The sequence below is a fragment of the Cervus elaphus genome, chromosome 31 (assembly GCF_910594005.1).
Source record: "Cervus elaphus chromosome 31, mCerEla1.1, whole genome shotgun sequence".
NCBI classification, from domain to species: Eukaryota; Metazoa; Chordata; class Mammalia; order Artiodactyla; family Cervidae; genus Cervus; species Cervus elaphus.
Genome location: NC_057845.1, coordinates 48,842,501 through 48,866,160, shown reverse-complemented (window position 1 = coordinate 48,866,160; position 23,660 = coordinate 48,842,501). Strand labels below are relative to the sequence as shown.

The 23,660-nt window shown below is 39.1% G+C and overlaps 1 protein-coding gene across 9 annotated transcripts in view; it reads left to right on the top strand.

The window, feature by feature from the left end:
• The first annotated feature begins 1,544 nt into the window (after positions 1 to 1,544).
• The window catches only part of CBLB (Cbl proto-oncogene B), a 218,548-nt gene continuing 196,432 nt past the window's right edge, over positions 1,545 to 23,660 (top strand). For 2 of the 9 annotated variants that reach the window (XM_043893008.1, XM_043893007.1), the window contains exons 1-3: positions 1,574 to 1,994; positions 3,014 to 3,195; positions 16,182 to 16,432. In XM_043893008.1, coding sequence (XP_043748943.1) covers positions 3,028 to 3,195; positions 16,182 to 16,432 — 419 coding nt within the window. In that variant the 5' untranslated portion in view covers positions 1,574 to 1,994; positions 3,014 to 3,027. Of the gene's footprint in view, positions 1,995 to 2,015; positions 2,355 to 3,013; positions 3,196 to 16,181; positions 16,433 to 23,660 lie in introns of those variants that run through there. The other 7 variants (XM_043893011.1, XM_043893010.1, XM_043893003.1 and 4 more) reach the window with 6 other exon arrangements.

Genomic DNA, 23,660 nt, shown 5'->3' with positions numbered 1-23,660 from the left:
TAGTAAATGTAACTACTGTCACTATGAGTAAAGGAGATATGCATGGGTGGAAGAGATATGGAGAAGCCAGTTCTTTTGTAGATAAACACAATGTGAAAACAAGGAACTACTCTTTAATTATTGGCATAGAAATAATGGCAAAGAAACAAAATTACTTCCTGAACCACATTTTATCACCTGACCAGCTGCAAAGACCACGTTTTGCCTGTTTTAATCAAATGAAAACTTTAACCATCTGTGTTTAGGGCTGTAAAGAATGTTAACAAGAAGTCAGGATCTTTGACAGTCATTATCACTGGACTAAAACGGTTATTTAACTAGAAAGTGGTTAGAACCATTGAGAAATATCAGGTTAACTGGTAGAGATATATTTTTAAAATTAACAACATGTTACAACATCTGAGAAACCCAAGGTATAAAGTTTATTTCTCACTGCCAACTGAGGTGGGAAAAAATTCTAAAGCATAACAATCCAGAGCAATTGTTAGTAGCACCTGTGGTGGGGCTGGAGCTAACAGAAGACATTTATTTAATCTATGATCTTGTTGAAAGAAGCGCCCCAGCACACTAGCTTTTTAAGACTGGTCAGATATGGGCTTTTCTAAAGACACTGGGTTGGAGCCACAGAAAGATTACAAATGCTGGGAGAGAATGTCAGACACAAGAGTACAGGTGACTCAGACAAAGACAAAAGCCGTTTCCTCTTCAGTCATTTACACAGCAACTTGCAGTAAATAAAAAGGTGCAGTGTATACATTAGCAGTTCCTATAGTCTGGTTCTTTTACTTCCCTGGCGTGTGGTTAGTAGAGACAATTTGGCCTGCGTTGTCAATTGTTTACTTTTTCATCAACCTGATCAGCAATTCCTCTGGAACTAAAAGGAAAAGGGAAACACGCTCAGAAATTAAGGAAGTTTTGGTTGGCAATCAGGTGTCAACCCTAGTCTATTCTGTGAGAGGCTTATACTTCATCTTAGAAGCTGAAAGACTGTGTGCTGTTTTTTGCTAGTCCACAAGAAGCCGTGCTTTAGACCCGTCTGGCTGCTGTCCTGGGTAGAAGTTTGGCAGCCCTAAGGAGATGAATTCTTCAGCCTCGAATCCGCCCAGAGTAAAGAAGCAACACCCTCTCAGCCACTACTCCGTTGCTATGAAACAAAAGACTAGGAAGGTGAGCGAAGCAGGAAGTCCCGCCTTCTAGCCAGAGTCCGCTTTGGCTCCGTTTCCCGACGCTCACGCCCACCCGCCCACTCCTTATTGGTTAATTCCCTGGTGCCTTGCATCTTTTCTTCCATTTCCTTTTGCACTTTCGTCCTCGGGTGGATCCAGTCCCCTCATGTGTCTCCGAGTCCCTCTCCATGTGGGACGTGTGGCGAGAGGGCCTTCCTCTGGGGCCATTGTGTACTGTGGGAGACGTGGAGCGGGTGGTAGTGCGAGGAGGACGGGCGCCTCCCGCCCATTGGCGCCGCCCGCTGTCGGGTAGGGCACGGGGGCGCTGGATTGGCCCAGCCCCGGGCGGCCCCGCCCCCTGCCCCGCCCCGCGCCGGGCTCCCTCTGTGTGTATCCGACAGGGGTGGGGTGGCCAGCGAGTGGTCTCCTCCTCCGGCTAGTGCTGCTGCGGCGCCCCGCGGCCTCCCTGAGAGTCGGGCGGGAGGGGAGAGCGGGCGTGGATTGGTTTTGACGGTAATTGTTGCGTTCCCCCACATCGGTGGCCGGCGTCTCCGGGTCGCTCCTTCCCCGGGAGCGGGGCTTTTACGGTGATTACACACACCCTGCCGGAGCTACCCACGCACCCTGGGCTCGCGCGCGTCGAGTCGGACCCGCGCACCCGCGTGTCTCTACGGCGCCCAGACGGCCGGAGGGAAGGGGGTGCCGGGGAGGCTCCGCGCAGCTTTCCGCCCAAGGGGCTTGGGGCAGCCCGACACGGGCCTCGGAGGAAGAGGGGACAGCCCCGGTTTCCAGCTGCTGTCGCCGCCGCCGTCACACTTTGAAGAGGGGGTATTTAAAGCCGGGACCCGGGCTGGGCCGGGGAAGGAGGAGTAGGGAGTCAGGAGAGCCAGGGGGCTGGGATCGCAGACAACCCGGGGAGGAGCGTCCTCCGGGGAGCCGAACGCGGAGCGCCCCGGACGCGCGGGGCTGCGGGTGCCGGAGCGGGAGGGGTTCTTGGTCCTTTCTCTGTCCGCCTCCCCCCACCGCCAAGCTGTGGTCCGGGACGGGCAGGGGAGGAGCCTGAGCCGGGAGGCACCGCTGTCCCGAGACAAAGCTTCGGACCCCCTACCCCCACCCGCCTTGGATGAGATGAAACGCAGGAAGCCTAAGAAGTGAACTCTCTCTCCTTTCTGTGCCCGCTCTTGCCAGGTTCTCACTCTCTTTTAAAATGGATCTATTTGTGTTGGTTCGTTTGGCTCTTAACTTGGGAACAACTCCTCAGCCGCGTTGTTTGAAGAACTGTGTGCTCGTGTGTTCGTGAGTCCGAACTTGGTTTTAGCCGGGAAAATCCAAGTCCTCAGCCTTTGTTGACAACAGCCGTGCCCTTTCTGCTCCTGTAGAATAATCTTTATGTTTTGTATAACTTAGCGAAATCACACAGTGCAAGTGCGGTTTTTGAGTGAGGCTCCCAGAATGTTTTCTAGGGGCTTCAGTTCTGGCCTTTTGAATTGGGGTTAAGTCAGGGACGGGGGGAAACCGATGTGTTCTTACATAGTTAGAGGAAATCTTAAGTTTTTGTTAACTGTCGTTGTGAGTTGTGTATTAATCAAGCCTTCACTCCTTGCCACGTGAGAATGATGCTTCTTTAACTTAGTGTTCCCAAAACAGATCTAAGGTCATTGCTCCTAAACCTGTGTGTTGTGTGTAAAGATTGAGAGTGAAAAAGTCACACGCTATTGAAAAGTGGAATCTGGGACCCTGGATTTTGTTCTCACTGATGGAGGAGGATGTAGTGGGTACAAGTTAACTTGTTTGCTGTTGCATAAGTATTTTCATGACCGACTAACTTTTTTTTTTTCCTTTCAAAGAGCTAAGATTCCAAATGGCAAATTCTATGAATGGCAGAAACCCTGGTGGTCGAGGAGGAAACCCCCGAAAAGGACGAATTTTGGGTATTATTGATGCTATTCAAGATGCAGTTGGACCCCCTAAGCAAGCCGCAGCAGATCGCAGGACTGTGGAGAAAACTTGGAAACTCATGGACAAAGTGGTAAGTTCTGTCTGACTGTGTCTGAACAACAGCAGGGTTGACCCTGGATGTGGTTTCTCCAGTTTTGTTGTACTGTCATTTAGTAATAATTATTGGTATGGCAACAATCTTTTGATTCAGATTGACCGTGTTTCTTATATCTGCTCTGGGTGTTTTGAAAAGTTGGATTCAGAGCCAAGACTTTTTTTTTTTTTTTACCTTTTGTCCTACTCTTCAAGGTTCAAAGTTCCTCTATATGACTCAGATATGCAAAGCTTTTACTGTTGGCTGGTCTTTGTTGGTGCGTGGCATAGAATCGTTTGGAAGTGTTTGTTCTGTCTTATGTAAGGTTGTGTTGCTCTTAGATAACAAAAGAGTGCACACAAGTAATTTAAGAAAAGTCTGTGGGACTACTCATGACATCCACAGTGTGTGATGCTGAGAATGATAACTGGGGAAAGAACCATATTAGTCTTTAAGCGAGGAAGCAGTATTTGAGAGTTTCCATTTTCATCTTTGAGAATTCATCTTCATTAAGGAACTTTTTGGTTGTTGTTAATGGTAGAGTCACAGTTTGTTTCATCTATTCCATTTTGAAACAGGAAACCTTTTCGATTGCACTTTGTTTATTGTGAAAGGAAAATTTATGATGGAGGTGGTGGGACTGAGAGTATCAGAAACCTCTGTGGTTTTGCATGTTGCTTTCAGATGAACTACAAGTTACCAGAAGAAATGGTGCTGGATGTCAGTACCCAGACAAGTCTAGGCACCTGGTACTTTACAGAGGTCTGCTGAGAAGACTGTAGCTGTCACTGTCCTGTCTTACTAAGTCAGATTATGAAATAAATATGATTAAGATGTAGCTTGTTTAGTGGCTCAGTCATGACCATATGGACTGTAGCTCACCAGGCTCCTCTGTCCCTGGAATTTCCCAGGCAAGAATACTGGAGTGAGTTGCCATTTCCTCCTCCAGGGGATCTGCCCGACCCAGGGATCGAACCCCTGTCTCTTGGATTGGCAGGTGTGTTCTTTACCACTCAGCCACCAGGGAAGCCTAAGATGTAGCTTGCTGCTGTGCAAAATTAATCGTTTTGCTTTTGCATCAGTAGTACTGTAAGCTACATATTGGTAAGTGTTTGTAGCCCTTTATAGTTTTATTTGATAGATATTTGGGGCTAATTATAAAATTAATTGATGCAGGGCTCTTGATATCTCTATACCTGCAGAAATGGGAGTTTAAAAAAAATATTTCTTTGTAGCTGTGTGCTAAAGCCTTCATGAAGTCATATTATGAAGAGTAAAAAGTAAAGCAGTTACCTTTACTTTTTTCGTAACTGTTCAAATATTTGCCACAAAAAGCCACTGTTGGTGGTGGTAGCAATACTGGAAGGGGATAAGATTTACTTTATTTTTGTTTATCCTTATGAAAAGCACAGATGGGTAGATGAACGATAGGCCTGGCCTTCTGTGGCTGGTGGCACTAAAGGCAGAGCCAGAATATTTTTGTCAGATAAATATCCTTAGTTTTGGGCTTCAGTGTGACCTATTTAAGCTTCTGCCAATTATTCAAATTGTGATTTTAAAGTACTTCAGACAGAATGATGTCATAGTGTCAGAACATTGCAACTTGCTGCTTGAGGTCAGGTTTTCATTTTAACATTGGATACTTAAGAATGAGGAGCATGCAGTTGGAAAAATTGTGTATATTTGGCAGGCACAATACTAGCTGTCTTTGCTTTTCTGAGGAGTAAGCAATTTAAGGTCACTCATGCTTGTATCACTAGTTGGGCATACAAGAAGGAGAGTCAAGGTTTTTTTTTAACTTATCTGTTATATGAGTGGGCAAAAATGGGTCAGGTTCTACCGGGGAGGTCTTCTGTCTCCCCACTCTCTTCTTTGAGTGATCAGAGTTTGTACAATTGTGAGTAAATATTAGAACGTCAAATGAAAAAGATCTGTATGAGGAAGTGGTAAACTATGGTTAATAGAGTCATTATTTTTGAAACATTAAAAAATGTGTATGTAATTTTGGTGTGTGTAATTGTTGACCTAAGTTTTTTCCTCTTTTAATTATTTCATCATGGATTATAGTAAAATAGATGGCTTATGGGTTATGGTAAAAAAAAAATGGCTTCTGCCATTGTTTATTAACCCTTTTGTGGGTTTGCGTTTAGCCTCTCCAATTGAGAATCTTGACTCAAGAGGAAATGTATCACCTGAAGTCTCTACTTAGTGGAATGTGGGCACAGGTGTTGGCAAAGGTGCATTGTGTGGCTTTCTCTATTTGTCTTCATTATCTGTCAAAGCTGAAAATTGTTGTGTTTGTTTATGTATGCATTTGTGGGCTTTGTGGAGGGAAACCATGTAAATCATTATGAAAGTCCAGTACGTTTATTGCTACTCTATCTCACAGTAATAAAAAAGCACTGATAGTTACTAATTGGAAAAATATTTTATTTAATTGTATAGTGTAGAAGAATTCCCCCACATGTGTTTATCTTTCCTGCTTGTCAGTGGTGTAGGAAGTGGTTCATATTATGAACACTGTCCTGGTGATTACATCAGGAACTTTATTATTAGTCCAAAAGGTAATCCCTTGACACATTGCCTAACAGTTTTGTAAAATAACTGCCATAGCTGGAGTCTAGCTTGTGAATAACAGAATAGTAACTTTCAAATCTAACTGGTAGTTATGTAGAAGACAGGGTTCTACAGAAAAAATTCAGCATTTTTCCTTATAAAACCTCTTCAACAAGGTCAAATCTTAGAAGTGTCAATTTGTAAACAAGCTCCAAGTACAGTATGTCTCAGCTGCCTACAAAGTAAAATAACTTATCTCACAGGGCTTATGAAGCAGTCTTAGACTGTAGGGGAAAAACCTAGTAAGTGTGTAGTTACACCATTCCCTGGCCTCTAAAATTTAAAACGGTCAACTGAGATTCCAGTTCTAGCTAGCTGTTATGTTTTCAGAGGGCAAGCTTTCTATGCAAGGTCCCTGAGATTAGGAGGGAGTAATTGCTCAGTTGTGTTCCTTGTAAGATGTAAAGTGGTTTGAAAGAAAACATCAGTGGCACAAACTTAACATAGTACATTTATTGAGGAAAAAAATAGTAACATATCCCAAAGCATCTCATTTATTTTAGATATATTTTCTGGTCTTAGCTCCATGTGTCAGTGTAAGTCAATAGCTGATCCCAAACTGTTCAGATCAGTGGATGCCTCTCTGATACAGAGACAGAACTGTTAGTCATGAGTATACAGTGAGGTTCGTATACACCTGAAATGTGGAGTCTGTTCCAAAACTCTCACAGCGATAGAGGTTCTTAAACATTTATTGAGGACCTACTGTGTTTCTATGAAGTCCTTGTTACCTGGAGATGCAAAGCTAGACAAGGTATAAATCTGCTCTAGACCTGTCAAGGAAGCTCCAAGACCATCATCAGAGCCAGGCATGTAGGTGGGTAATTGCCACGTCATATGGAGAGGTCTGTAACACAGACCTATACAAAGTACAGTGGGAGCAGGCTCAAGAATATCTGCCTTGTTTTTCTGGCCACTGCTCAGACTGTTGTCTGTCTGGGTTCTGCTGGCCACTGCCTTTAGGAAAGGCATTATTGTATTCTCGTTGAAAATGCTGTGGTGAGGGTAAGGAAATGATTGCTAATCAGTATGTAGGAGTGATGATTTATTAATGTGAGGTTCCTGAGTATGGTTTTCACAAGCGTCTTAGCCAGGTGATGGAAAGTGGAAGAAACAATTTTCCATCTAATAAATACTAAATGTACTGAGCATACATGGATGTTCAGGAAATTAAAAAATAATTAATTGATGCCAAAGAGCAAAGCAAGTTGAGTACCTGCCTATGTTTCTGTCTCGCTGTCCTTGTCATTTATTTGAAATTATATTACTGACAGAGTTTTAAAAGCATTTAAAAAGTGATGATGCCAAACAGCCTTTTCCTGCCTTTTGTCCTCAGTGCATTTAGTACATTTTCAAGCTTGGAATTTAATTTATTCTCTGTCTTTGTAATCTCATTTCAGCTATAATATATTTGAAAGCTTTTCAGTCAAAATGTCTTAAAATACATGCAGCTGTTAAAAAATAGTCAGTATTCTTTTCTAAGTTAAATTACTCATACCTCTGAAAAATATTGCACGTAGACTAAAACTTTATTTTCAGATGCCAGTTGTTTGTGTTTGATGGGTTTGAGAATATCACCGTCCTTGGGCCTTTGGAATAGGGAATAACATTTATTTGAATTATTCTTCACATATTTCATTTTCCTCAGTGAGGTTGTTCTCTATTAGCAGGATCATGGACCCAAATAGACTTGGATAGAGGATAACATAATACATACCTGGGTTATTTTGTTTAGTACTGAGTTAGATTTTTGAATTTGTGCATAGATAAATGAAGTGATCCCAAGGTTTGCTTCCTGTCCCTTCTACATAAAAACTTTCAGATAAAGTAAAAGATGTGAAGGAATCTTCCCAAGAGTTCCCTGGGTTTATCCTTGTGATTTAGAGCATACCTTTAATAGAAGGCTTCATTAGTTAGTAATCATTTAACTCCTGTAAAATTTTAACCATTCAGATTTTGAATCAACTTCTTTCTTTCAGATTTGCTTTCTATGCTATTAGTGATTTCATCATTCATTTATTACATGCCAAGTATGGAAGGATAGGTAATCATAAATAACCATGTTATCCTGGAAGATACAGTAAGTGCAGTAATACGGTGTAAATAAGGATGGCATCATCTACTCAATGGACATGAGTTTGAGCAAGGTCCAGGAGATGGTGAAGGACAGGGAAGCCTGGTGTGCTGCAGTCCACGGGAGTGCAAAGGGTCTGTCATGACTGAATGAACAGCAAAGTGCTGTAACGTAGGATGTGAACATAGTTTGCTGGCGTGGAAAGTTGGTGTAGGCAGTGTGGTGTGGTATAGCTGGAAGTATTATCTAGCTGTTCTTTAGAGGATGTTTTGGATTCCAGTGAGGTGGAAGGAATGATGGGTCAAGGGAGATGACTGAGTGAGGGAAGGAAAGTTAGAGAAGGTTAAAGAGGCTTTGAGTGTTTTGTCAAGGAATTTGGACTTATTTCGTAGGCAGAGAACCATTGAAATGTTTGAGCAGAGTGAGAGAATGTCAAGGCTGTGTCGGTCAGTTACTCTTTTGACTCTAGAAAGGATGAATTAAGAGGGGGAAAAAACCCTTTAAAGGTAGAGATAATGATCAAGAGAAATTAAAACAGACTGGGTAAGAAATAATGAAGGGTTGAGCTGGAAAATTGACAGTAGATATAGCAAGTGTTGGTTCAAATGTGGGAGACATTTTGGAGTAAAACCTAAGGTCCTGGTGACCCTTCAGAGACAGAGGATGAAGGAGAAGTTGAAGTGAAAGTGGCTCTTGAGGTTTTCAGCTTAGTTGACTCTAAAAGCAGTGATGCCCTTAATGAGATAAGGAACATACGAAGAAAAAGAGGAAGCTTGGGGCCTGGTGCATGATGTTTGTTTTTTGGCCATGTTGAGTTTGACATGCCAGAGTGAAATCCATCTTGAAGTCAGAAAATTGCATATGCAGTTAAAGAGAGAAATTAAAACTAGAGATGTGTGTTTGGTAGATAAGACCATAGAGGTGGCATTTCAAGCTGTAGAACAACAAGAGATTTGGAAGGCAGACTAGAAGGTGAGAGCTAGGGAGAAAAAGTCAGAGATTGGAATTTTTGGCTGTATCGGTTGTGTATCTATAATTAGATGGTGGTGAAGGAAAGAGAATCCTACAAAGAACAGATAGGAAAGGAATGAGAGCATATTGATTTCTTGGGTAGAGAGAACTTTATAAGGAAGTAGTTTCAACATCTAAGAACCCTAATAAGCTCAAATGGACAAATCCAAGCCGAACGAAAATTTAAGAAATCATTGCATTTCTTGAGTCAAGGCCCTTGTTTATCTTTCTGTGTCACATCAGTGACAGGTAGATTGAAGTGACGGCTAGATTAAATTCAGTATGTGAATTCAGGAAAATTGTTCTAGAACTGGGACAACTAGCGTAAAGAAAGAAAGTTATGCTAGCTTGAGGATTTGAGCAGAGCATAGCCTTGTGTGTGTGGGTGCTATTGTAGAGGTTCATAGAATTGAGGGGAAGGAATATAGGTGGGGAGTGATTTAAGATGGAAGAAAAAGTAATTGATAAAGTAGTATTGTGGATTACAGTGTGGGAAGGAAAGGCTCAGAACAAGTAGAAGGGTAATCCTTGGTAGATAACTAATTTCTGTGTAGATAAGAGGGAAGTGAGGCAATATACAGCGAAGTTATGGAGGAATTTGTAAATTTTTCTTAGAGTTGTCAGGAAGTGTTTTAACTCATATTTGTAATATTTAAACCATGTTTTCAAATTGCATATTATAAATTAAACAATATATAAGCTAGTTTTTTTAAGCTAGTTTAAGCTAGTTTTCTAGCAGTTAACTGCGTATGTAAGTAAAAAAACTGAAGTGGAAATTAATCCTGAACCTTTATATTAAGATCACCTTAAAACATGTTGCAACTTAAATGACACCACAGTATTGTTTGTGTCTACTCTGCTTGGGCACATATTTAAGATTTTTACAAATTTATTTGTAAGATTCTGATTTTCTCCTGGTCATTAAAGAAACATTTGGAAAATATCTGACTACATTTTTAGCTGTTTAACACATTAATATTTAAATAATTGTTAAGCTCACACTGTTTTTCAATAGGGATTACAAAAATACTACTTAAGTATTCTACCTTTCAAAAGATTCCAGACCAGCTGAGTACCGAGGTACTGATTCCACGTGAGGAGTAGTGACCTGTCTTATTTGCCGCTGTTCTGCCCAAAGCAGGAGACTTTGTAAAGGGTTTCAGGTAGTATAGCAAACTTTAGGAACTAATTATGGGCTTCAGCCGTGGCTCAGCGGTAAAGAATCCACCTGCAAATGTGGGAGATGTGGGTTCAACCCCAGGACCAGAAAGATTCCCCCTGGAGGAAGAAATGACACCCCACCCCTGTCGTCTTGCCTGGAAAATCCCGTGGACAGAGGAGCCTGGCGGGCTACAGTCCATAGGATGGCAGAGAGTCGGACATGACTGCGTGTGCACATGCCTACACACACATGAACTAAATGAAACAGCTCTTAAAGATCCCCAACAAGGTGGCCAGTGCCCCTGGTCTAATTCTACCTTTGCAAAACCTGCAGTGCTCCTGCTGTATTGTGGTATGATATGGAAGGGGAAGAAATCCTGAAAAGTTGCCAGGGCCCACTCTGTGTCAAGTGTTGTGTTGAGCACCTTACTTTTCTTCCTCTGAGACTTTGTAACATCCTTAGAAGTTTCCATGGTTTCCTGAAGAAGAAACTGGCCCAAGGTTGTAAAGCTAGTAAATGCAAGGGCTGGATCCCAGGTCTGATTGATTCTCAGGCCTGTGTCCATGGTATGAAGATTTAAGCACGTATGACTTGTGCTCTTGGTATGAAGATTCAAGCATTATGGCTCTTCCTCTTTACACAAGAAATAAATCAAAAGGACCTTCAACCCGTATTTGTAATGGTCAAGTTCTTCTCCAAGCTTTGTACTCATGTCGGCAGATTTATTCAATATAGATGGGGATATTCCTTTTGTAATATTACTTCTGAGAAAGAAAAGAAAAGAAAGAAAGAAAGTGAAGTCGGTCAGTCGTGTCTGAGTCTTTGCGACCCCATGGACTGTAGCCTACCACGCTCCTCTGTCCATGGGATTTTCCAGGCAAGAGTACTGGAGTGGGTTGCCATTTCCTTCTCCAGAGGATCTTCCTGACCCAGGGATTGAACCTGGGTCTCCTGTGTTGTAGGCAGATGCTTTGACCGTCTGAGCCACCATATCTTCCTACTTCCCTCCATTGAGATCTTTATTTTACACCTGCTATATGCAGGATCCTATATTACGTGATGCAAATAGACCAGTGACACAGATATGCCCTTCACCCTTAAGAAGTTCCATTCTCATATGAAAGGATAGTGAACAAATGCATACATAATTGACTTCTGAATACACCTAGGCAATTATTTAATGGTGCTTTTTAATATGTTAGTCTTCTAAAGAAAACTTTGAAAACCATAAAAAAAATTGGTGGTTTCCCCAGATCCTACTATGAGTAACTTCCAGATTCATAACCAGTTATATGCTAACCTTCTGGTTTTGCCCAGTTGATACTCTGTGTAGAAAGAGTTCTGTTTTATTTTTATATTTTTTACATTTTATGCTGTACAGGTTCTTATACTTCTATATACTTAGTGGTGATTTGCTGAAATATAATGTAAAGAATCCAAAGAACTCATGGATACTTTTTATCCTAACAACATACTTTAAAGTAACTGCAATAAGGAATCTCTTAGAGCAGTTAGTTACTTGGGAAGCACAAATAAGGATTTCTTTCAGACTTCCCATACTGTCTTTGAAAAATGGGATATTTCACTTTGAAGGTGTAATACTTGATTTAATACACCCGAGAGCTCCATGGAGCGAGGTGTGTTTTATAATGAACGTCTGCTGTGGTATGCACCCAGTTCCTTACTGTTGAAGTTTCCATTTGCTTCAGTAAAGTTTCTTTCATAGATATCAGGGGCTGGTTTGAATCTTGTTTGCAGGAAATATGTTAGCTGACCTAATACTTCTTTGTTACCTTTTGGCTAGAAATTTTAATTAAGGCACAGTCAGGAAACTGTTTAAATGCGAGAATGTTCCAAAAATAATTAACAGCTTTGAGAATTCTTATGGCACTAGTAACTCCTGTGTTTGCATTTGTGCCTTAGCATTGATATGTTTGAATATATATTTTATTTATCTGAATACATATTCATGTATTTATTGAAATACACAGTGTGTATAATATATATAAAATGTATAGACATATACAGAGAGGTCTACTTAAAAATCTTTAAACACATTTCAAGAATTACATCAGGCAGCTGTCTGCCTTTAAGGAGAAAGTGCCTCACTTGTAAGTTCAGAAAGCGGGGTTCTGAGCAGTAAACTCCACTAAGTTCCATTTCTGTGTTTAAGTCTCGTCATGTCACAAGGAAGGAGTTGGTCTTGGTGATCTCCAAAGTCTTCTTTAAAACTCTTTGAGTCACTGACTATAATGGAATTTTTAGCCCACTTCCGACACTGAATGTTGGACCTTTCGGTTCAAAAGCAGAGAGGAATGAACCATCCTTCCAGGTACCGGTTGGTGCCTTGAAAGTCCATCATTGTGTGATATGGCTGAAGATTCGTTCTCTGTGAAAGTTCTGTGTTGGGACCCGCTGTCATTCTAGGGAGCAACTTAGTTCTAGAAGACATCTAAGTTATTTGAATCTGAACTTGAACCTTGTGGTGAGCTTGATTTTTCTCCTTAAAATACTGTTGTTACTGTTGTTACAAAAGCATTTTTCTCTCCCTGGCTTTCGCAGTTCCTTGCACATGGCGGGCACTCAGTAAATGTTCATTGAGTTGAATTGAATTTGACCTGCTTAGGAGAAGTATCCTGGCGTAAGGTTATTCGTTTTCTGCAGGAGCTGTCATAAATCACAGAGTTTAATACTAATCCAGCTGATGAACTGCACACTCAGCGGCATACAGTAGTAGTTGAGCATTTTATGTTGCGCTTGCCCAAGTGCAGATTTAGAAAACCGTGTGGCCCACAAGGGCTGAACTGACTCCAGCCTATTTCAGAGCTCCTCATTCCACTCAGCACGGGCTTCCTCGCGTCCACCTTTTAGTGATTGCATTGACTCCCTTTCACACACCCTGCTCTCCGGGGCCTCTCAAGCGTCTGCACATCCCTTTGCCTGGAATATTCCTTCTGCAAACGTAGGTGTGCCTTTCGGGGTCCTGCCGCATGGACCTGTCTGCTTCATTCCCCCTTCAGCACTTTGTACCCTCCTCCCTTACAGCGCTCCCGTTTTCCTGTCGTTCTTTTTCAAGCCACCGATTTTTTTCCAATAGAAAACTCCTTGAGGACAGGTCTTTGATTTATTCCTTGCTGTATTCCCTGGGGCCGGAAACAATGCCTGATGCAACAGCGATTGTAGAATTAACAGATGGGTCCTGAAGTTCATGTAAATTCACAAATGGAATAAAATAAAAATGTAAATGAGTTTAGCCAGGGATCATTAATTATATGCCCAATTCTAATTAAATTGTGATATAGTTAAAAAGAAGACCAGCCTGAGATTCATAAGATGCAGACTCTTGTGTTGGATTAATGATTTTTTAATAGTCCCTTAATCTTTGTGGTTCTTAGTTTCTTTATCTGAAAATGAATGGATTGGACAGGATCTTTACTAAGATCCCTTAGAGCAAGAATTACATTGCTCCTAAGTTAATTATAGAGAACTAGGTCTGTTCTGCCAGACTCCTTAAGGCAGGAAGTATGCTCTAGTCATCTATAATTTCCTGGCACCGAGCTCAGTACCTGGTATATACTAGTTATTCAAACAATTTTACTGAATAAAGCAATCAATTCTCAGATGGAATTACAGTTTAAATAAAGCAAATGAGAAATACGTTCAGGTAGCGAATAGGAAATTAAAAATTTGTAATGTTTAAAAGAATCTATTAAACTACAGTAATTTGTAATGTCTGGAAAAAATACCTGAGAGAATTTTTTTATTTATCAGTTAAAAAATTCACCAGTTAGAGGAAATGAATTTAAAACTACCTGGTCCCCTAACTGCAGGTTAATAATTTATCAGTCTGGTGACATGTTGTACCAAGTTTTATGTTGCTAAAGTTAAATTACCTGTTGTAGGATGTTGGTGATACTTATGAAATTTGTGTATATTTGTGATACTATCTTTTAGTTTTAAGAATTGAGACACGTTCTTGATTTAACCAGGATTTGTTAAGTCATTGATATATTTGAGACTTCGTCAATCTTTAGGGGGGAAAAAAAACAATTATGTATAATTCAGTCATGAAAATGAGAAAGTAATATTTGTGTGTAAAAATGTGTATAAAGAATTTCAGAATCAAATCAACCAACCATCTATACATCCATTTATTCTGTACTCTATGCTGGAGAAGGGGATGATGGAGGATGAGATAGTGGGATGGCATCACCGACTTGATGGACATGAGTTTGAACAAGCTACAGAAGTTGGTGATGAACAGGGGACGCTGGCGTGCTGCAGTCCATGGGGTCTCACAGAGTCGGACACGGCTGAGTGACTGAGATGACTGATACGCTGGATAATGATTTTAGGCACTGTATACAAAAAGGAGAGAGATAAAATGCCCATTGTTAATGTGAGAAATGTTTGTCTTAGGGGCTGATGCTTTATAGTTTGAGTCAGATTTTTCTCCTCACAAAAGATGATATGGTTATTTCTCAAAGAAAGCAATTGAGGAAGTAAGTTTAAGAGAGCTGTTTTCATTTGTTGTTTCCTTGATTCATTGTGTTTGTAGATCTTGAAAATATTATTGTTCAACTCTTTTACATTTAGTCCCAGCACTTTTATGAGTACCCAAAACTGCATCCATGTTTTGTGGAACCTGAAATGTAGAGTGGTCCTTTTAAAGACCAAAAAAAGTACAAAATTGGGTATGACAGTGTAACTTTTTAGAACAATAAAAAGTCACAAGTTATACATTTAAAAAAAGTTAAGTCCACAGACATCAGAGAAATAATCTAGGCTCTGCCCACTTTATGCTTTGAGTCTCTTACTTTGCTCACATATGCCACCAGGCCCGGCTACCAGGGAATTTGAACATGACCTTTCTGCTCCTGTGCTGGGCTGGTCAGCATCACAGACACTTGAAATGTTCCTGAAGCCATTCTTTTATCACAGCTGCTGGCAGTGATTTAACTAGTTTCAGAAGTAACTGTGTTCTTTACATTCACTTCCTATTAAAGTCTAACTAAATGTATCTTCAACCCAAATTTGCATTAGCCAGACTCCAGACATGTCCCCACCACTTCAGTGCCACTCAATAGAAGGCTTGGTTTGGCAGAAGGGATGTCACACTGGGAAAAAGACAGAAATCTTAGCCAGTTGTGTTTAAAACATCTTGCTCTTGAAAACCTTGCAGAAAGATTTATGATGAAAGCTTTAGAAGGGGGCCAAGGACCTGAGGGACCCTCAAGCTTACGGTTCACGAGATTCTCAGTAAATCTGCCTGTAGGTGTGCATTTTGCCTTTTGTTAAAGCGGGCATCTTTATGTACACACTCGTTCAATTCCCAATGATTACATTTGAATGTTTAATTGGATGGCTCTTTATACTGTGGTGGGAGGGGTAAGAACGAGATGGGTTAATTTACTCTTGACTAAGTCACATGAATGTGTACCAGTGAATGTGGTAGTAGAATTACAGCCTTTTTTTGTTCTAACAGAAGGTATTTTCAGTTCTGCACGCAGCCCTGAATGCCCCCGTGGTGGGGTGACACCTGATGGAATGACTGAACCGTCATGTAACAGGTGTTTCTAAGCCTGGGATGTAATGTGAAGAGGTGGAAAAGACTTGTTCTGACCTAACACCCGTTACTACTTAATAATTCAGTTATTAAAATGGTACCTGTTTTAAGTCTCCTCAGTGTCTGGGAACAGTATGTCAAAACATAAAATCTATTAAATAGCTTTAGTTGGGAAAATAATGTCTGGATGTGAGACATTCAGACAGCCAGCAGATGAGGCCTGTGCAGAGGCTGTTAGTGATGTACAGTGACTGGCACGTTGGGGGTCTGTTAAGCTGTGAACAGTGGGATATTGAAGAGAGGTTGAAAACGTTGGGGTTGAAAGTAAAGGTCTGCCAGAGAAGCTGAATGAGAGCTAAAGAAAATAGGATTTTGTTGTGAGAACAGATGGGAATTTAATTCTTTGTAGATTGGTGATTATAGTTTTAAAGTCAAAATTTGTATTATGGAAAACAAAGAAATGGTACACAGCTTGATAATTTTTCAGTTTTTCTGTGGAAGAAAGTGCTGCAGCTAACATGAAAATGTCTTATTTCTGTCCTTGTTTCTTTTAGGTCAGACTGTGCCAAAACCCCAAACTCCAGTTGAAAAATAGCCCACCATACATACTTGATATTTTACCTGATACATATCAGCATTTGAGACTTATATTGAGTAAATATGATGACAACCAGAAACTTGCCCAACTCAGTGAGAATGAATATTTTAAAATCTACATTGATAGTCTAATGAAAAAGTCAAAAAGGGCAATAAGGCTCTTTAAAGAAGGCAAGGAGAGGATGTATGAAGAGCAGTCGCAGGACAGGTAAGAATATTTCAGATTTTATTTTCTTAGTGTCAGTCGATGTTGGTTTTTGTTTCACGGTTAGGATAAATGTCGCCATGTGTGTGTTTGAAGGGAAATGTTGCATTTGTGTCTTCGCTTCTCACATTATTTAAACCTTGTAGTTTTACAGGTTTGCACAAAATTATCCGTGTCAGTAGCTAGTTCATGAGGCGGTGTTCTTATTTTTCTGAATAGGCATTATTTTTCAGAGAAGTTTTAGTTTGCAGACAAGTTGTTCAGAAAGTAGAGTTCCCTTTACCTCCGTCCCCCGAGTGCCAGTTTCTTCCTAACAGCTTGCTGAGTGTGGTACTTTTGTTATACTGACGAACTGATGTTGGTACAGTATCCAAGTATGGTATTTTTATTATACTGATGAACTGATGTTCATACAGTATCCAAGTATGGTACTTTTGTTATACTGACGAACTGATGTTGATAACAGGATTATTAACTAAAGTTCATAGTGTTGCATGGTTCTATGAATTTCCACAATTGTATAGTAAGGTCATGTGTCCATCTCTGTGGTATCATGTAGAATAGTTTCTCTGCTCTAGAAATGCCCCGGGCCTGACCTGTTCACTGTTCCCTTACCCGCCTGCCTTCACACCTCTGGAAGCCATGGCAGCCGTCATCTTTTTACCGTCTCTATTGTATTGCTTTATTCCGAGTGGCATAATAGTTGAAATCATGTAATATGTAACATTTTTACACTGGCTTCTTTTACCTAACAGTGTGTATTTCAGGTTACCCAGTGTCTTTTCATAGCTTGATAGTTGATTTCTTTTTATTACTGAGAGATATTCTCTTATGTGGATGTAGTACAGTTTGTTTAATTCACTCATCTATTGAAGGAGATCTTGGTTGCTTCCTAGTGTTGGCAGTTATGTATAAAGCAGCTATAAATACTGATGTGTAGGATTTTGTGTGGACATAAATTTCAATTTCAGCTCATTTGGGCAAATACTTAGGAGCATAATTACTTGATATTATGATAAGCCTATGTGCAGTTTTGTAGGAAGTTTCCAGATTGTTTGGCAAAGTGGCTGTACAGTGTACATTCCCACCAGCAGTGAAGAGTTTCTGTGCTCCACTCAGCCAGTGTTTGGTATTGGATCGTGTCTTTAGGACAGAGTCTTGATTGGATGTGTGGGTGTGCTAGATATGAGTGGCAGATATAACTTCAATTCCTGTTCTTTGTTAAGCGAGAAGCCAGAGTGTTGATGCCTGAAGTAATATCAACTGAATCCTCATTTGATAGCCAGAATTTTTGACTTGGAGATTTCTTCATTAAAGTTTGTTGTTGGGCTATTTCAACATTAAATTTCATGATCTGTCTTTAGGTGAATAGAAAAAATAATAGAGTTTTCCATTTCTGGGACATTTATATCTAGAATATTCCCTGATAGTGATCATCTATTTCCAGACTGTAAAACAAATACTAATTAAAGTATATAATGTCTTAATGTAGTTGAGGTGAATTTTAGTTTAAAACTCTTAATGTCTTTGGATTTTAGTTTCCTTAGATGTTGGAAAAACTTCTAAGAAATCTCTGTTACAGGTCAGAAACAGTTGCCTCCTTTAGTCTAATGAAATATAAGATTGTATAACAGAAAATTCAGTTATCTATGTACATAGACACTGAAGTTGTAAATACCATCCAAACAAATACCCGGAGTGAGTAAAACCATCAAATTTAAATGTAGGAAAACCCTCTGCCAAAGGTAAAATGGCAGGAATGTTTACTTATTTATAATTTGCTCTCTAAATTAGTGACGAATCCTAAGATAATCATAGGAGTCTAACCAATTATGTAACTGTGGGCTCATCACTTAATATTCTTGGACCACAGTTTACACATCTTGAGGGTGGTGAATCTTCCAGTTAGTTGGCTTTTAGCTTCAAGCTCTGAGACTCTCTCCAGGCCTGTTAATGGGAATTTGAATTGCTACAGGGTTCGGGAAGTAAGGAAGAGAACTATCATAGCATTGGTTTCTTATAGACTTTCCAAGAATGGTCCAAGGTTATGGAAAAGCACATGTTTGTGTTTAAAACTATTTTTACCTTGTAGTTTTGCCATTGATCTAATAAAACTAAGTTGTTTTAGAAATATCTTTCTACATCTTACTCAGATTTGGTAGCCCTGAAATTCTTAACCTAGCAGTGCAATCCATGAAATTTTACTTTTTGAGGTTATCAGGTCAGTGAGAAAGTGTATAACTTCTAGGATCTAGGAATTCAAGTGGATATAGTGTTTTAATTGGATGTAGTAATATTTAATGGGGTTAGCTTTATTTCACTTTATATCATTTTTAGAAACTTGAAATATTTTTTAACTCAGGAGATGTGTCATAATTACCAGTCATACATAAGTTTTGATTTTTTTGGCTTTTTATGTGTGGGCATATCATGGTGAAATTTTATAAATTTTGATTGATCGTGTATAGATTTCCATAGATGACAACAGATTGCATAATGTTAAGTGATCATATTGAGGCAACTCTGTAAATTCTGTGTTTTAAGTGTCCAAGTAAATTTTGTCACTGTTTGAAATTCAACTCTAAGCTTACTAGCTTCTGTGCTGGTGTAGCATATTTCTAATTGGATTTTTCTTTCATCCGTGTTCCATTTCCTGATAATGTTCGATGGCCACTGTTTATGCAAAGCTTACATTTGGTAAATGTCTGATCATAATTCATAATGATGTACTGTCCTTGGTACACTGTAACAAGATACAGATTTTTTATTTGTGTTTCTTTTAGTATGAATATATTTTTAAACAATTCATTCTGTATTCCCTTAGTTTTTCAGATGTTAGCTGGGCTTAAGCATGCCCTTGTACTTGGAGCTCTGGGGCGTTTTACTCTGCAGGATTTGAAAGAGACTTAGAGTCTTCTCATGGTTGTTAGGCATTTGAGTATTCTGTTTAGTATTATGACTCTTACCTAACATGTATGATATACTGATTACTGGGAATATTATAAATTCTCTGAGCAATATATATTTTTATTTTGTAAATAATGTCACTAGGGACATAAGTATTTTTAAGCTAAAAATGAAGGACAGTTACGGTAGAAATAGTAATTTGGAGTTCACTGACTAAACCAGCATTTCCCTGAGAGATTCTGTACTTTATTGAAGAAAATTGTGCTGAATGAATACATATGAATGTTTATTTTAATGTTCCTGTTGTATCAAAAATAAACTTCTTTGTAGATTTCTTTTAAATGTAGGGATTAGTGGGGAAAAAATCAGTCATCAGTTTTGAACCAGCTGTGCTTTAATTGATTGCTTAAATATGAGCAGCCTGAATTTTTAAGACAGTTTCACATAAACGTGATAAATATAATAACAAATAGAAAAATAAATAGATATAGCAAACGGCATGCAGTGTATTCCCTGTGTAGAGGCTGAGAGGTGGAAATTAAATACCTTTATTTGCCATGGACATAGATATTAAGAGCTCATAGTACAAGCCTCTTGCTTTGAGAGTGGGTGGAATAATGCTTTCTGGTAGAGGCAGCCTGCATGCCTCACTTGAGTTTTATAGTAAACCTCTTTCTGCTCTAGAATCACTTTTCCCCCATATCCCCACTCCCCAAACATTTGAACCTCACACTGAGTTGGTGCTTCTTGAGCAATGTCTACACCATCCTTAACTGGTATTTCTGGGGAGAATAATTCACGGTCCCTGGCACGCAGTGTTTGCAAGTGTGGAGTAGGAGTTAGGGTCATGTAGAGAAGGGATGATTTATAGTTTCAAGCACAGAGCGGAGGAGAGACTTTACAACACGTTTCTTAAGTTTTTGTGGCAAAAGTCAAAGTGGGTGTGAAGGTAGTTACAGGCTAGCTACAGGTGACAGTTGTGAAACTGACAGGAGACGCCTCTCTTCCATGGTGTGCCCGGCCGTTTCATCAGCTGATCATTTTAATAGAAAAAAAAGTTTCTCTCTCATATAAAAAGTTGTGTATTAATCACCTGGTCTTCACACCCTGGTGTTGGGCACTGTTTTTGTAGAACACCCGGAGGTGATGGCGTGATGGTGATCAGATTTTCCATGTTTTAGAACTGCTTCAGCGGCCTAGAGTGCTACAACCCATTTTTCCCTCCTACACGCTGGTTTGCAGCCGCTGAAACAAAACCAGGAGTCAGCTGAGATGGAAAAATAGCTCTGCGTTTGATAGCCTATCTGAGAAGAAAATAAAGGCTCTAAAAAAATTCATGCCAAAGACTAATACATAGATGTTGTCTTATTATTACTACCATGTGAAAGCCCCTGGGCCATTCTACATGTACAAGTGTTGTAGAAAACAAATCATAGCGTGCATAGCTAGTATAATAATAGTCATTCCAAAAAAAGATTTTTTTAAAATGTATTTTGACTTTAAAAAATTAATTCTAGAGAATGCTAGCCTTTGTTTAAAATTCATGCAGGAGCATTAGGCAAAAATCTTTTTCTCTGTTGACCACTTGGCTGAGCAAAGAAAAATGTATAGCCTGCTCCATTAATAAAGTGCCTTTCTCCTTAAAGAACCACAAAGCACTGTGCTTGATGTTTATGCCTGTGTTGTAATTCATGAAATAGTGTACTAAGAACATTTTGAAACTGATACAGTAAAGATAAGTTGAATCAAAACAACATCAGCTACAACAACAGCCCCAAGAATAAGGGCAACAAGAAAATTACAGAGCTGCAAACCGACCCGCTTGCCTTCCTCATAGCACTGTGTGACAGCTTTGCTTTGGCCAAAGATGGTGTATTCACTGAAATGTTTAAATTGGTATAAACAGGAGTACATGTTCGCAGTACTCATGGGTTTTCCATCTCACCATATAAAGATATTGACCTTTGTGTTCTGTGTAGTAGTTTTAATTATTGCTGGACCTCACAGGTCAGTGGCCTGGCTTGTAATCCCTCATCAGGTTCCCCACTTTCTCCTGGGCAGCCCCGTGCATTGTGAGGACGTGAGGGGGAAGTGCGGGGACCTCGTGGTCTGATGGCATTTCTCCTCCCATGTTCTCTATCACCTTGGTTGCTTTCCTGACTGCAGTATGTGTTTTTCAGTCTTTTATTGTTTTTTGGACAGTCACAGTATTTGTTGGTTCAGACATTTCAGCATCAAAAAATGAGGCTGTGGTTTGTTTCAAACTAAATGTCCCTGTTGCTCCATTAGTCTCTTTAGTATATTTTCGAATCCAATAGTAGTTTCTAGTAAACAATGCTATTTTTTGTTATTACAGTAATCATTTGCAGGAGAGTTAATCTTAGGAAAGTTATGTCTTCTGTAAATAATTTGTGCGGTATTAAATGCATTCCATTTGTTTCATGAAATATCTATTGTTTAATGATGCACGAGAAGGAATGGTTTATACTCCTTTAAGAAAACAATTTTTTATTTTAAATATTGACCTTATCTATTTCCTTTTTTTTTAAATTAATGGTGAAAATTTCAATTCTTTTGCATTTCAAGAGAACAAGGGACAAGTTGCAAGTAGAAAAATATGATTTCTAAATAAGTCAACAGACGTTGTGGATAGATTTTTGAACATAAATATTTTAATATAAACATACTCCATTGCTATTTAATTTTTTACATGTGTCTGCATTCTAGGCATGTTTTCCTTTTCAGTGTCAGAGCAGAGGAAGGAAAAGATTAATTTGTGATATTTTAAAATGATGATATGTAATTTGGATACAGAGGAAAATAGTAATCAGTCCAAATGTGTCTGCCAAGTAGGAAATGGAATTTTCTCTAGAAAAAGTGAGCATCTTCCTGAGATTAATTTATCATCAATGAATAGTTTGTTTAGTCTTGATAAGAATGCTTTCATTCATATTTCAAGCATCTGAGAGACATGACATATACTTTCCTAAAGTTTGGACATGAAGGGACTTTTTTCTTTACTATGCTATGAACATAGAGGCCACAAGAAAGTTATTTAGACAAATCTTTCAAAGTTAAACAAAAGGAGTCTGTTAGAGTGGGCAGGTCAGAGCTCGCAGAATCTTTGACTGTTAAGGATTCTATGACCAACTCTACATCCATGCTGCTTTTGCTAACTGGATACAAAGTAGTTTATTTGTTGATTTTCATACAAGTCAAAAGAGAAAGGGGTTTCTTCAGCAGTTTCCTCTTTGGGATATATTTTCAGAATGCAAAATAATACAAATTATTCTGCTATCCATATACTCAAATTTAAAGCTGGATCCAGTGCCCACTCTTTTTAAGTTTTAACCAAAATGTTTACATTTAACCCATTTATTTGGTATTTATTTACGTTTTTTCCCCAGCCCTCTATTAACACCATTCAGTCTATAACACCTGGTTTATTAAGTATTAAACATTTCATTGCAATTTATTTAAATTCCTTCCAGGCCAAAATATATATTATATACTCATGGTATTTTGATTTTAAAAATGGAGGATTTTTACTTGCAGTTGATTAAATTTCTGAGTAATAACCATTGTATCATAAGACAGTAAAGCCAACTCACAAGGCTCAAGAGAACTTGGCTTTACGGTTGAACACCTTTTATGTTTTTCAGTCTTAAGGCAGCTTATTAAAATTGATGTTTTCCTTTCAGTAAATATCCGGTGACATTCAAATTTGATAATTAAAATCCAGAAGCACTCAAGAAAGAATGCCTGTTTTCAGTTTCATAATAACAATACTCCCACAAAGAAGGTTGATGAATGATGTCTTTCAAGTGGCAGATTTGTTATTTATTGATAGTTAAAGAGAGCTCCTTTGGCAATTTTTTACAAAACTAAATTGAAGTCTGTTTATAAAACAGAAAAGCTGCAGTGGTCGTTCTGTAGCCTGAAAAATGCTTGGAAATCTTGCTCAAGAAGCATTTGTTTCTTTCTTTATTTTGTTCTTTTTAGTGATTTAATATAGAAGTGGAGTTTCTGGGAATCCAAACAGATTAGCATCCAGCACTAATTGGTTAGGTCATAAAATAGTCCTCATGTCTTACTGTTTTGAAATAAAGTGCTTCGAGTATTGAGTTTTCTAAACCCATTTTTAGTATTAATCTTTTGTCTCTTTAAGATCATTATTATTAGAGCATGAGTTTTTGTTGGAGTTTTCGTTTATACATGAGTTGTTTATAGATGTATTAATTATAGCAGGTTACACCTAAGATCATTGCAGAAGGTGCCCATTTATAGATTTGAATCATAAAGATTGAGACGGCCTGTCTCATTT